The sequence below is a fragment of the Mixophyes fleayi genome, chromosome 8 (assembly GCF_038048845.1).
Source record: "Mixophyes fleayi isolate aMixFle1 chromosome 8, aMixFle1.hap1, whole genome shotgun sequence".
Classification (NCBI taxonomy): domain Eukaryota; kingdom Metazoa; phylum Chordata; class Amphibia; order Anura; family Limnodynastidae; genus Mixophyes; species Mixophyes fleayi.
This window is the reverse complement of record NC_134409.1, coordinates 107061141-107076405: the sequence shown is the minus strand read 5'-3', so window position 1 is coordinate 107076405 and position 15265 is coordinate 107061141. Positions and strand designations below refer to the sequence as shown.

Below are 15265 nucleotides of genomic sequence, written 5' to 3'. Positions count from 1 at the left end.
TAGTATTTAAATCATTAGCATTGGGCCTATATTATAATCAGGTCATCTATTCCTATTATATTATTGACATTTCCATTTGGATAATATATTAAAGAATATTCCCATCTGATTTGTAAAGTTGTAAACAACAGAAGTGGAGGTGTTTGTATTTTATTACATTTTATATTGAAATTGTGAGTTTAGAAATACGTCCAGATAGTATTCTCCCTTGAGTATATGACAGTTTATTATATTATTATATGTGTAGTGTCGAAGTCAGCTAATTGGATAAGTCATTTCAATTATTATCTAGCAAACTTGATCGTTTTTATCTGAAAATAATGCTTAGAGCATGCTACGGTGTGGAGAAGCGTATCCAGCCACAACACGTGGCAATAACAGGTTTTACACATTTACATGCATTCACACAAACATACACATTTGTAATTAGTACACACTCATTGTAGTTGCAACACATAGTTATTTATGTCAAAATGTAGCAAGGTTTAAGGTTAATATTATAAGTTAAAAACATGTTAGTGAAATCAAAGGTTCAGATTACAGGAAATATGTCATGTCTAGTATAATTTTAATATACTATTTATCCGCAGTTGTCCGGTTCATTAGCTGAAGGGATCGCACATTGCATACTCTAGTTAGCGATGTTAGGGAATAAATGTTTAAAATGATACTGTCTGTGTAATGTGTCGAAGTCAGCAAATTGGATAAAGTCATTTCAATTAAAGTCGAGCAAACTTGGTTGTCTTTGTCTGAAAAGATGCGTACGGTACGCTACGGCGTACAAGGGCACGCTACGGCGTGAAAGGGCGTACGCATCCACTACACGTGGCAGCAACAGTAATTGGTCTTTTACCATACATTCGCACAAACACGCATACTTATAAAACAGTACACATTAATGGTAGTGGCAACACATAGTCAGTTATGTCGAAATGTAGTAGTATTTATATGTTATATTAAAGTTACATGCATATTAGTGAAATATACGGAACAGGTTGAAGGAATCATATCATGAGTGGTATCATAGTAAACCTCTTTACATTTCCTACTGTTTGGTTCACTCTGCGAAGGAATCGCAGACTGCATACACAAGTTATGAATGATAGGGAATTATGAACTACTTAAGACTAAGGAATCTTGGCGGGAAGAGCAGAGCATACCCCCTGGAGAGGTGACCCCCTCCTTTGGATTCCTTAGGATGAACTAGCCAATGATTGACAACCCCTTGGACCTTCCTGAGACCTGGTCCAATAGATGCAAGCTATACCATCTTCATTGTATTACTGTATTTCTATGTGTATATAAGCAGCAGCTTCACATCTAGTGTTCAGACATCTTGTCCCCAGACTTCAGGATTGAATGACTGCACACTGGATCCAGAGCGCCTGCGATAAGTAACGGCTGTATTTATTATCACTTCGCTTGAACATATTATTCTACTATTTGCGAATAAATCTTTGTGCGTTGGAAACACAAACCGAGGTTCGACAATCGTTATTGGTTAGCGACAATACGCACATAACAAATGTAAATAGACTAGTTTAAACTGGATTCTTGGCAGGAAAATCGGATTGCATCCCCTTGAGAGCTGACCCCCACCTTTGGATATTTTAGTTTGAACTGGCCTATGACCTGCATTACACTGGACCCTCCTGAAGCCTGGACCTATAGAAGCAAGTCACATCATCTGCATTGTTTTACTGTATTCACTGACTGTATATAAGCAGGCACTCTGGATCTAGTGGACAGTCTACTTGACCACAGCCTTCAGACCTGAATGACTGTACACTGGATTCAGGGAGCCTGCAATAAGTAACGGCTGTACTTATTTTATTCTGATTGTTATTCTGCTACTTTTGGCTATTAAATCACATTGTGCTTTGGAACCACATATCAGTAATCGACAATCGTTATTGGATAGCAACTAGACGTGCATAGCAGTAGAAATAGTAATAGCATAACTTTAGCATTTTCTACTATCACTATCATGCCATATCTCTACTACCACTCAGGAGTAGTAAGTAAATACACTTGTTATGTATGACGCACATCGGGCACAAGTACTACTGTTAAGTAGTACTAAAGCTGGGTACACACTACATGAAATGCTAACAATTAGCAATTTATTAACGACAGACAAAAAAAATGATCATCATGCCTATTCATGTGTACACACTACACATGATTTACCTTCAGATTTACAGCCTGTCACCGTCAGCCTGGAAGATGTTATGGCGAGGAACTGAAGCATGCAAATGGCCTGCAGTGTCAGCTCTGCTCTTAAAGACCACTCTTCGTTTATTTAGCTAACCTAGTGAAGCATACATCAATGACTTGTGCTGCAGCAGAATGAATGAAATGGCTGGCATTTCTCACTATCTGTAAGGCTGATCCGTGTGCTTGCTCGCTGTCTCCGTTCTCCTTCACTCAGGATGCAGATAGTGCAGATTTACACTGAACTGTCAGCAGCCTCTGACAGTTCACTAGCTGCAAAACGACAAAAATCAAACCAGTACGACCAACGAGATGAAGCGATGATCGGCACGTTGGGACGACTTTGGACCATCGGGTAAGTATACACACACACAGATATCGGGCCAATCAGTCGTAGATCGTCTGATTGGCCCGATAATCAGTGTAGTGTGTACCATGCTTAAGCTAGAAAAAAAAATCTTTCTGAATTTAGCACACTACATTTAATTAAATATAATATAAATGGGGTTACATATGAGAAAAGAAGGTGCATTTCAAAATAGTTAATTTGATCAAATTACGATTCATTTATTGATAATTCAATAAGACGAACACACTGAGCAGTTCATTATTATCTCCTTGGTTACTTCCAATATATTGCTTCTTTTATGCGATGCTGAAGATATCAGGTACAATATAATCTTTATGACTTCCGTCAATCAACCCTTCTCCATTGGAATGAACAAACCAGCAGGGAACCTTATTGCCAGTCAGTAAATTGCCACTGTAGTCTTTTTGTACACCCCTAAAATTAGATAGTAAAGACTATTAATAAACATTATATCTGTCAAACTACTTAACAAAAAGCTTTATATGAAACATCGGAGATAAAGACCTCAATGTTTGGACCTAATAAATTTAATGGAAGCCACTGTTCTTAAAGTTGAATAAAACTTTAAATATATGTAGTAATATTTCAAAACAATTCCAGCAATACTGAGCGACCTAGATAAACTTTGTGCGGAAAAAATTAGCCAACCTGTAATGGACATTAAATTCACCATGCTGCAAATTGTATTCTGTTTGTCAAGTGAGAAGCACAGCCTTTATCTAATTTTTAATCTCCACCAATAATTTTATACATTATTTCTCATATTAGCCACAAAGGCACAATAATCCAATGATCAAAGTTTCCTTATATCGTTCACCTAAGAATAGTCTACATTAGGAATTTAGAGACTGATATTATCTTCTTTTATCAATTTACGATAAGTAAATGTTATCCTTTCTGTTAATCTGGTGTGAGTGACTGAACCCCCGGGACTCATCTATGAGGCACACTCAGGACCTGAACTTAGGACTCAAATTCAGAGTTTAACATAAAAATGCTACTTTAGACTTTATATACATGCAGCCTTAGAGATACGACTCCCGCAAAGATGAGGCCATCATTATCATCAACTAGGAAACTTGCACCATGAAAGTTTTTGTTTTTTCCATTTGGACTATAATGGAGAAGAAGATTTTATTTTCTGTTTACACTATGTCGGATGAAGTAAGAAGAAAATATGGTTTTACTAGATATTTTTTTAAAAAAGTGGTCTTGGGGAGTTTTTAATTCAGCATATTTAAAAATTGTGTGGTTTTATTTATTTATTTTGCTCTATTTCACTTTCATAAATGATACTATCCATCTATGGGGAAGAAACTAGTCCCACTATTTCTGCAAAACCCAACCAACATTGTTACAATTTAATCAATGAGAATTAAATGCAAAGTTACAGTAAAATGTATACAAGCAAATCATGCACCTTGTCACGGTCAGCATCTTATTCTTCACTTTCATTGTTGCATCTGGCTTTTCAGGATCATCAGTCTTGTGAACATTGGAAATTTCATAATTGATGCCGTGAAAAAATTGTCCTAAAAACATTAAACATTCTTTTGGAATATAATAGATGGATTTCAAAACAGCAGGATAACTTGTGTTTGATTTCTGATAAATGACAAGCACTATAAATATATTGCACCTATGCAAACCATATACTAAACTAGTAAAAATACCGTTCTTTATTATTCTGCCCAATAAATTTCAAATTTTCAGAATACACACAAATTCACACTTCTAAAACCACTATCTAATACAGAACAAAATCCTTACCTAGTAGTCCATGAACTCCTTTAGAAAATTTATGATCATCCAAAGTATAAAATCCTAAGAAAGCCCTGTGAAGAGGGTGATCTTTCCAAACTTCATGCAAAATAATAACAAATGTCGCCCCTTCTCCAAACGAAACTATCACATTCTTTTTCTTGTTGATTATTAAATTAAACCTGAAGGAATAAATATAGATAGTGTATGACAACAGTGTAAAGGAGTTTCATAAAATACAGAACATCTCATACTATGAATTGAGAAATCACTTTAATTCACTTGTCCTGGAATTCTTAAAGGGACAACAAATCACAACTGTATGTGGGATATATGCTCTTATTTCTACAGAATAGAGCAGGCAGAGGAAATCAGCAAATTTCATGAAATTATTACACAGTGTCTTGATCCATGGAAAAGTAAGACAAAATAAACCTGTAGATATAGACTTGAAATAAAGTAATCCTTAGCTATCAGAAATTATGTAACATATAAATGAGGGTAAAACAAGCACTATATTAGGAGTGAAACAGAGAAGTTTAAATAAATTATGGGGGCAAGGCAAATGTGCTAAAAAAGTCTTGTAATTTCCACTTGTGCAAGGTATGATATCCATACAGCAATGATTGTAAACTCTGGATGTAAAGATGGAACATGACATTGCTTAAAAACCTGGTGCAATTGCGCATGAATAGATGTGGTACGTCATGTAAGCATTGTTCTTGATCATAACTGTGTTACTGCCTGTTACCTATTAATGGTCATTTAAGAATCACAAAATACCCAGGTGCGCAGACCACTTAATTTTTTGCGCAAAATGCGCCTAACTGTCTGCCTCGAGCAGTAAGAGGAGCACATCCACATTCTGGTTTTTGGAACTACCCTTGAAAAGCTCTTTGCATGACCTTTTCAAGCTTTGTAGGTCTGGCCGGAAATGCACATGGTTTACGACGAAAGTAAGACAGCCACCTAAGCAGAAGGCTAAACTTCATGGTCTTTATTTTATACTTCAATATCTATAACTATGTAATTTCAACTTTTTCTCTCCCAAAAAAAGCTATTTAGCTTCATTTATGTGTTAAATACATCATGAGTGATAGGCCATTGAGATATGTATGTAAGATTATATATATATATATATATATATATATATATATATTGTTGTGAAAAATGTGCAAACAGATGGCTCCTCACACACAGGTTTTTCTGAAGCACTTTGATGCTTATTTACTTGTCAGGATGGATAACCAATCTTGGTAGTGTCTTCAGCAATTAAACGAAACATTCACGCAGGAATAAACAGTCCCATAGCCCTAAAATCTGGCTATCACAGTTAGATCCCTAACTGGTCACTGACCACTTGTTGGCTTCAGTTTCCCACACACAGATCAAACCCAACTTTTTAAGCTTCCTGTCAGGCCTTGCTCTGGCTGACTCCTTAATTGATTAGAGCAGGTTCTCCACCTGATATTGATGCCTGAATATGATTCCGCCTTATAGTAGCCACATGCACTTTCCAAATCAACAGCTACAATTATCATTCTGCTACCTTATTGGTTTCAGTCTCCTACACGCAGATCAAACCCAGCTTTTTAAGCTTCCTGTCAGGCCTTGCTCTGGCTGACTCCTTAATTGATTAGACCAGGTGCTCCACCTGGTCTCCTGCTGTATGTATGTGTGTGTGTGTGCAGACTTAACCCTCTCTGCACCTTTAGGCTGTAGTTACGCAGGGAAACTGTCACTCACCGGACTGTGAGTGCTACTTCTAAGGTAGCTAGGAACCGTGTCCGTCCATTATAATGAGGTACTGCGCATGTGCAGTCCCTTTTAACCTTCAGTTCTGTTCCTTTAACTTAATTGGCTGATCAGGCAACACTCCCTATATTAAGCACCTGTGGTCAATACCACATTGCCTGATCTTGGAGTCTCATTCCTCATGAGTCTCTGAAGGTGTTCCAGTGCCTGCTCGTGTGTTCAGCTGATGCTGATTCCTGTTTGCCGTTTGTGGTTTCCAGACCACTTCTACTCCTCGTGTTCCTAGTGTCTTCAGCAGCTGATTCCTATCCGCTGCCTCCGTGTATCTACAGTTACAGATTACTGCAAACTCTCCTGTGTTTCATTGTGACTCCAGCAGCTGATTCCTATTCGATGTCTCCGTGTGTCTAACAAGTTACGGATCTCTCCTACTCTCCTGTGTTACATCGCTACTGTTCCAGCTGATTCCTGTTAGCTACTTCAGCGTGTCTACAGAGTCCTGCTCGTCTCAGCGCTCCAGTCTGCATTCTACCTGCCGTCAGCTGACCCGCTGCCTACTGCTTCTACAGTGTGTCCATTTGTGTCAACTTGCCTGTTAGCATTGAGTCTACGCTCCTCGGCTTCCAGCTCTGCTACATCGCTTCAGCTCTCCCGTGGTCTCCTGCTGTTCAATTCGATATACTACTGCTTCCTGAGTATTTGTCGTCCTTGCTGGCCTACCTACAGTGCGCTGCACCTACCTGCCGCTTCCATTCTGCAAGGACTTCTCATCTCGTCAGTTCCCCGCCGCTCAGGTATCCCTGCAGCTATCTCTAACAGCCTGCTCATCTGAACCACGGTATGCATACTTCTCATTGACTGTGCTGGTGTATTGCATATCCATCTGGACTGAGTTGTTCTCCTCCGGAGTTTCCATCCTCTGAGACTATTGCTATTATTGACTGTGTTTCCTTTTGCTGGACTATTCTAGTGACTTTGTTTATCTGTGCAGTGCTGGTCATTCATTATTATTATTGTGTGCAGTTCAACGTGGGATCAAGTTCAGTGTACCCGTGTAGACTCTGCATAGCATTTATCTCCTCGTGTCCTTCATCACATATATATTCAGTGGTACAACTTGCTAGAGGCAGACCACTGATTCCTGTTTCCCTGTGTCACCAGTTGCATATATCCTCTCACATAAGCAGTGGTACAACTTGCTACACGCAGACCAATGACTTCCCCGTTACCTTCACCTGGATTCCATTCCTTCACAACAGACAGCGGTACAACTTGCTATACGCAGACCGCTGACTTCCACCTCCTTATTACTCCTGGACATTCTGTCTCACTATAGCAGTGGTACAACTTGCCGTGCGCAGACCACTGACTACCCTCACGTGTCCTTGTCCATCCAGATCCTCGTGTTCAGTTACCTATTGTTTACCAGTGCTGCTAGTCATAGACTTTCTGAGCATTCTCTAACCATCTGCTGTTTCCAGTTCCATTATCACCCTGCCATCAGAGTATCATATACCAACTCTACTGCTTTGATAAGACCATCAGCGGGTGATACTGGGTAAAGACTCCTAGTGCCCGTGACAGAAACTATCACTCTTTCCTCTTTTAGAAGGTGGCAAAGTTGTCCCTATTGCCACATACCCCTCCCCTTAGCTTTGTCTAGTTACACAAAGCAGACTCCACAGGAAGCGCAAAACTGTCCTCTTTGTCATACACCCTTCCCTTTGACTTCATCAACCCCAGTGCAGTGGACACTGCGGGAGATGCTTTTTTATATAAGTGGGCATCTGCACTTTTAAGTTTAGGTCCTAGTCTATGCCCTCTCAGTGGGGTCTTCTCATGCCAGGTTTTTAGTAAAGCGACATGTTTAACTTGTCCTTCTTGACTTTTATCCAACCAGCGGATTCTATATTTCATCATTCTATTCAAGAATGGAGCCCTGTAGTCAGGTTTTGGAGAGGTATTTTTACATTCTGGGCAGGATAAGCAATAGCTTTCAACAGCCATATATATTCCTGGCCAGTAACAGCATAGTAAAACTCCCAAGTCTTATCCTCTCCTAAATGACCCCCACAAAGATATGTGTGTGCGGTTTCCAATATTAAAGGCACTTGTAAAGTATATTTACACAAAATGCAAGACAATACAATATTACTGCAGCAGCAGTGGGACCAAAGTATTCCTCTTTGAGTATTCAATCTAAAACAATATGGGGTGTCCCATCCGCGCTTGTATTAATTAGTGACAAACAGAGAGGAAAGTGTACTGTTTAATGTGAGTATTAGCCTCTAAGTTCCAATATTACAATATAGACACACAAATATAAAAATCAATACTTAACATCTAAAACCCTTCAATCATATATAAAACAAACCAAAGGGGTGAATGACCCAAAGTAAAGATAAATTGATGTATAAATAATGTCCCAAAATACTCAAAAACCAATGGTTTAGAGTAAAGAAATCAGAAGCATCATTACTGTTGAGGTAACCATGAGTTCAAATATCGAGAATGTCCCAATGGAGATTGATGTGCACTGTTCCTTACGAAGCTCTACAGTGAATTCACGTAGTATGTCCGGAAGCCTTATGGGATGTTGCCCGAATGGATGTCCACAACCCTCAAAGTAAACAAATGTGAGAGTCAGAGGGCCCAAGCAATATAATCAATAAAAAGTGATGGGATCATTGGTAAATAACCAATAAAATATATCAGTTGGTGTGCATAAATAAAACTAAATGAACTGATGCTCAAATATCAAAAAACACTTTATTGCACAAAAAACATCATACATATCAATAATAAAGAATACACATCAGGTAAGAAGATTAACTCCTACAGGCAAGGTGTAAGGTTCAGGAGCAGAACAGCAGCACCTCTGGTGGAATTTAGGTACTGCTGCGACATACAAGATATAGGAAGAGTCGTAACACCACTGAGCCATAGTACAGTCCATTGGTTCCTTTTGCTTTGGACATTACATTCAAAACAAACAGGTGGAGAAACTTTTCTTACTGGGTCCGCCAGCTGTGGTGTCCACTTTGGCTTGAGCAAAAGCTTTGGATTCTCCTCTGGAGCCTTAGACATGTGTTGCAGTGCAGAGTAATGGTCTATCGCCAAAGCAAGTTCCTTGTAAGACTGTGCATCCGCTTGCAGCACCCATCTCTGTAAGCTCCTTTCCAGCCCACGGACACAATGGTCAATTGCCAGTATCTCCACCATGCAGCCAGGTGTATTGGTATTTGGCTGGAACCAACTCTTTATCACTTTAGAGAGATCAGCCAACTGTGAGCGAACTAATTTTCCTGGGAGATAACGCCAGTCATGGTAGCGCTGAGCTCTTCCTGCTCCAGACACACCTTTCCGGGCCAAAATTTCAGCCTTTACCTGATAGACAGCAGCCTGCTCATCAGATAAATCAACGTAAGCACGCTGAGCTTCACAGCTCAAATATGGCGCCAGCTTCTCTGCCCAGGACCCTGGTGGCCATTTAAATCTTGTGGTGACTTTCTCAAAGGCTAAGAGATATGCCTCCATATCATCTGAGGCGGTCAATTTATGCAAGACAGGCACCTCAGACACATCATGCACCTGCCTCACTTGTGCTAGCTCTTTTCGCAAGAGCTTGGTATTCTCTATCTGGGCCTCTGCAACCTGTAGCATTTGGGCCTTCTGTGCTTGTTGTGTAGCAGCTACAGTTAGTAATGCCCCCTTTTGTTCCTGCTGCCTAGTGGTCACATTCACCAGAGCCCTCAAGAGCTCCTCCATATTGCTATTTTGGTGTGGAGGAAAATGAAACTTTAAATAAATAAATTAAACAGACTTGTTTGTAGGAAAGGCTGCATGTTACTTGCAGTTCACAACAAACAAGCATCAATCAATTCCATACACCTGCTTTGTGATTAAGGTTTGAATCACGTATAAACTCCACACATGTGCAGCAAATATTTTATAATATACAGTTTTACACATTTGCTTTGTGATTAAGGTATGTGTCAAGTATAAATCCCTCACATTAGCAGTAAAGATTTTGTAGTAAACAGTTTTACACATTTGCAAACAAACACTTGAAATAAGCAGGTTTTTGCTGTACTTGCAAGCACCCCAAAAAAACTTTATGCATTTGCTTTTGAGTTCAGAGATTGCAACACCTTTTGCATGCAGCAAACAAGCATTATAGTCAGGAGGTTTTGCATTACTCACCACCCTGGATTTGTTGGCCTGGGGGACAGCAACGATCTAGCTGTCTTTTGCACATCCCACGATGACACCACTTTTGAAAAGCGTGCAAACAGATGGCTCCTCACACAGGTTTTTCTGAAGCACTTTGACGTTTATTTACTTGACAGAATGGATAAACAGTCTTGGCAGTGTCTTCAGCAATCAAATGAAATATTCACAGAAATAAACAGTCCTATAGCCCTAAACTCTGGCTATCACAGTTAGATCCCTAACTGGTCACTGGCCACTTGTTGGCTTCAGTTTCCCACACACAGATCAAACCCAACTTTATAAGCTTCCTGTCAGGCCTTGCTCTGGCTGACTCCTTAATTGATTAGACCAGGTTATCCACCTGGTATTGCTGCCTGAATATGCTTCTGCCTTATAGCAGCCACATGCACTAACCCATCAACAGCAACAATTATCATTCTGCTACCTTATGCATTAAGTGTTCCCCACACCTCTTATACTGTAAGCTCATTTGGGCAGCGCCATGTTTATCTTTTATTTCATGGCATTTTATTAATTTGTTTGTATCATGATCTCAATGCACAGCACTGTGTAATATGTCAGCAGTTTATAAATCAAGGATCATAATATGATGCGCACATGGAAAATACAAAAGGTGTCACATTGCAAGTATGGACAGAGGCTTTGTTTCCCACCACCTCCGAGCACTTGTAGAGCAAAAAGCTTCTATGGCCGACTGCTAAACAGGGAATATCTTTTGAATATCAGATCCCACAAGACTAAACAACTTTCTGTATTTGGGTGTAAAATAAAGTGTCTAGCTCACATGCCCCCAATCTGTCTAGTTGTCCTCCCATCACAAGACGCAAAATGTGGCACCCAGTAGTCGAAGTGGAAATTTAGAAGTGACGGTATGAAAATGTAGTGGGAATGGAAGTGAATGGAATCTGATAGTTTTACAATAAAGGCAGTAAGAAAGTGGCGGTATGGCATACCACCATATACATCCCCAGTTTGACCACTGAATGCACCCCTAAATGTGCAAAGATTATGATGTTCATATTCCATGAGCATTGCATAAAAGAAACAGCCTTCAATTGATCTATGGGCCTGAAGTTTTGTAATTCTGCAAATTACTGTTAAGATTGCTACACTGTGCAATGGAGAGAGAGCTTGAGTAAATGGCTTAATTTTGTCATGGACTTCACCTTATGAGTTAATACAGATTTGATTATTTATTGACTTGAACAATTGCCAGAGTAAAATTCACTTCCTTACCCTTCGTAGTTTACAGAGATTTGTTTCTTCCATGTAAATGTTTCCCTCTTTTTACGATTTAATATAGTGATCTTCTCCGTGGTAAGCTCCATTCCCATTTTAATCTCTCTGTTTACAATCCCCAGTCTTCCAAAATAGGTTTCATTAGATATCACGTTGTTGTCTGTTTTTTTGTTTCCAATAAGCTCTCCATTGACTGCAATTCCTAAGGAAGAAAATAAGTGGAAGCTGGTATCAGGATAAGTCTTTAATGAGTGATATTACTAATTACTATTAGAAACATGTTCATAAAATAATAGTGTATTTTGCAAGTGTAATAAGAGTATTAAGAGCTGCGTAATAAGAGTATAGTAGAATTCTACATTTAAGTGATTGTATGTTCTCCCTGTATTTAAGTGGGTTTCCTCCGGGTGCTCCGGTTTCCTCCCACACTCCAAAAACATACTAGTAGGTGTTACGGCTCACGTCCCAGGTATCAATTCCTAGAACCACTTCAGAGGTCTTCGCCTATAGCAGCCGCCTTTCCCGTAGAGTTAGACACGCTCACAGGTACTCCGATGCCCCCAGGTCTTGTTCTCTAGTAGTAGGAGCTGATAACCTGAGATCGTAGCCCAGGTATTACAAAGAGGAGGAATCAGGTATCCAGGCAAAGGTTTCAGGGTCACGAGCAAATCAGCAAAGTCAGTATTCAAGCCAGGGGTCAGGGTCACAGGCGAATCAGCACCATCAATATCCAAGCAAGGGGTCAGGTTCACAGGCAAATCAGCTATGTCAAAATCCAGGCCAGGGGTCAGCAACGGTAACACAGAAGACAGCAAGACCAACAACAGCAGGAGAAGTATGCTAGCAAGCAGGGACTATGACCGGCAGTGAGGCCCAGTCATCACTGCCTTAAATATCTTAATGGACAAATCAGAAAGGAGGAGGACAGGGCTGACAATAAGCCTCCTGAGGCTGCTAATTAATTACTAGCTTAGAACTAGCATAGGTCATATCACAAACGAGGAACATGTATGAAAATATAAATGACAGATTAGAATCATGTGAGAGCTCCCCCTGGAGTTGGAGGATGTCCCTACACCCTCCTACTCTATGCCACAAAGATAACAGTGCATTGTAACTAATGCATGTGCTCGGCTGCTACCTCACACCAGGATGTGGCATACCACCGCGGCTCGTGACAGTAGGTTAATTGGCTGCTATCAAAATGGACCCTAGTCTGTCTCTCTCTCTCTGTCTGTCTGTCTGTGTGTGTGTATGTTAGGGAATTTAGACTGTAAGTTCCAATGGGGCATGTACTGATGTGAATGAGTTCTCTGTACAGTGCTGTGGAATCAGTGGCGCTATATAAATAAATGGTAATGATGATGGTGTGATGCCCCAAATCATTTGGTACCTCCTTACACTGCATCTGCTTTTCTTACAAAGTGTACACCAATTGTTCCAGATCTCACTGTACTGGCCAAAGTATCACACAAAACAATATGATACTTGCTTGCCTTACGTGCATTTCATTTTGCATGGTGCATGCATGAAAGTATTTTCATTTAATTCTAACAAAAAAGCATTTGTTGATATGTTGATGCTAGTGTTGATTGTTAGTTAATCACAACTATATTTAAAAATAAGTGTTTTTTTTTGCTTTGAAAGCAACCCCTGCCCTCAAGAAAATACAGAGGGAATTGAAAAGGTAATAATTCTTCTTGGGGATCACCATGACTGGCACACCCTAAACTTTTGGGTACGGATAGGCAGAGGCAATGTGATTTGTGGAGGAGTGGAAGATTGACAGTGGTTGACAGTGGATGAGTAAGAATTATATATTTTACGGTGGTCAGACTTCATGCAACAGAAAGGATTCCCAATACTCAACTATTGTCACTTCACTGCTAACCCTGGGAACTCCTTGCTGCTGGATTAAGCTGCATTATTCACATAACCAATGCAGGTACTCCACCCACTAGTGTGCTGACCCTGCTTATTTGTGTACTTGCTCTCCAAATCAGTGTAATGCTTTACCTACTTCTGTGTTAGCTTCACCTATTGTGACCAGGTCCGTCGACCATTGATGTTACTCAGCTTACCATTGCATATTGCTTTGGCCTCGTCTACACTGATGTGCTAGGGATAACAGTGTGATAATGCCAAAGTAAATCTGGCCCCATTCACATGAGGCCGAGTCCTGACCATGACCTTATCTGTGTGGAGTTTGCATGGGTTTCCTCCGGGTGCTCCGGTTTCCTCCCACACTCTAAAAACATACTGGTAAGTTAATTGGCTGCTATTAAATTGGCGTGTGTGTGCTAATTTAGACTATAACATCCTATGAGGAAGGGACTGATGTGAGTGAGTTATCTGTACAGCACTAAGACATGTCTCTGTATGTTCCTGGCATTTATCCAAGCAGAACCCGTTGCTACCACCACAATATAAAAATATGTCCTTATGTCTATCTTGTCTATAAATTTCTTTAGGAACCTTGATAAGAGAAGACAATATAATACTATGAAGATATTTTTATATATTCAGGTGATACTAAGAAAAGTGATCATTCCTTTATGATTTATAAGAGAGATAAACATATTTATATTATCATTATTATTATTATTCATATTATTTATATTATTATTATCCCTTAGATTGTACGCTCCTCTGAGCAGGGCCATCTCTCCTCCTGTTTCCATCACTTCTAACTCTGCTCTCCAGCTACTTAGCCCTCCTCCTCGAGGGTCCTCCACCCCACGTCCACTCTCGCTCCCTCCTCCCCCCTGGGGGTCTCCCTGTCTTCTGCGCCCTCCTTCTTGGGCCCCGTCGTTTGCGGATCCTCCCTCCCCCTTCCCCGCCCTCTCTAGCTGTGCATTGAGCTTACTGAGTTGCTGTGTTTACTGTACTGTGCTGTCTCCCATTGTATTGTAATTTTGTTTGTCTCTGTACGGCGCTGCGGACGCCTTGTGGCACCTTATAAATAAATATTAATAATAATAATAATAATAATAATATTGGATAATGATTAGAGAAGAACATTTCTCTATTTCTGATAAAAACAAACACAATAATAGATAATTGTTTTTTGAAATTATTATTATTACTATTTAGTAACTACCCAAACAATTACATTCTGTTTGCAGCAATGACAATAGTTGTATCAATTTTCTATTTTTGCAGCTTATTAACAAAATAACTCCATACGCTTTTAGATGTCAACATTTCAGGAATACATAGTATTTTGACACGATACTCTGTAATAGATTATAGAACAGTTATAGAAGGTGATTCTTTCTCAAAGTTACGCAACTTAGAAATGTTAGAATGAGAGGTAGATTAGCAGAATATCCAATTATTATATTTATATCACATAGCTGATGAGGAAGTTTATTTAATTTTTATACATTTTCACATTTGCGTCTTTTCCTATTTCACAAAATCACCTTTTATATGTTTTAAGTATTTAATTTTAGCTTATTATTGTAAAGAGGATGAACAATATCCCTTTTGATTTTCATTTTAATATATTATTAATAAAAGATAATTTTTTTTAACAATGATATGTATATAAATTAATTGTGAAGTACTAGTCAATGCCTCCTGTTCAGAATATACTCTTCTTTGTTTTCATCTTTGTATTCTATGTACCCGAGTCATTAAGGAGAGCAAAGCATAAAAAAATCAGTAACTCTACACCTGGGCAAAGCCATG

The 15265-nt window shown here is 39.4% G+C and overlaps 1 protein-coding gene across 2 annotated transcripts in view; it reads right to left on the bottom strand.

Annotated features, from left to right (window-relative positions):
* Nucleotides 1-2756: 2756 nt before the first annotated feature.
* LOC142099559 (inter-alpha-trypsin inhibitor heavy chain H3-like) overlaps nucleotides 2757-15265 on the bottom strand; it is a 246255-nt gene continuing 233746 nt past the window's right edge. For both annotated transcript variants that reach the window (XM_075183103.1, XM_075183104.1), the window contains exons 18-21: nucleotides 11570-11774; nucleotides 4355-4527; nucleotides 4005-4116; nucleotides 2757-2998 (exon numbers count right to left, since the gene is read on the bottom strand). In XM_075183103.1, coding sequence (XP_075039204.1) covers nucleotides 2860-2998; nucleotides 4005-4116; nucleotides 4355-4527; nucleotides 11570-11774 — 629 coding nt within the window. In that variant the 3' untranslated portion in view covers nucleotides 2757-2859. The remainder of the gene's footprint in view (nucleotides 2999-4004; nucleotides 4117-4354; nucleotides 4528-11569; nucleotides 11775-15265) is intronic.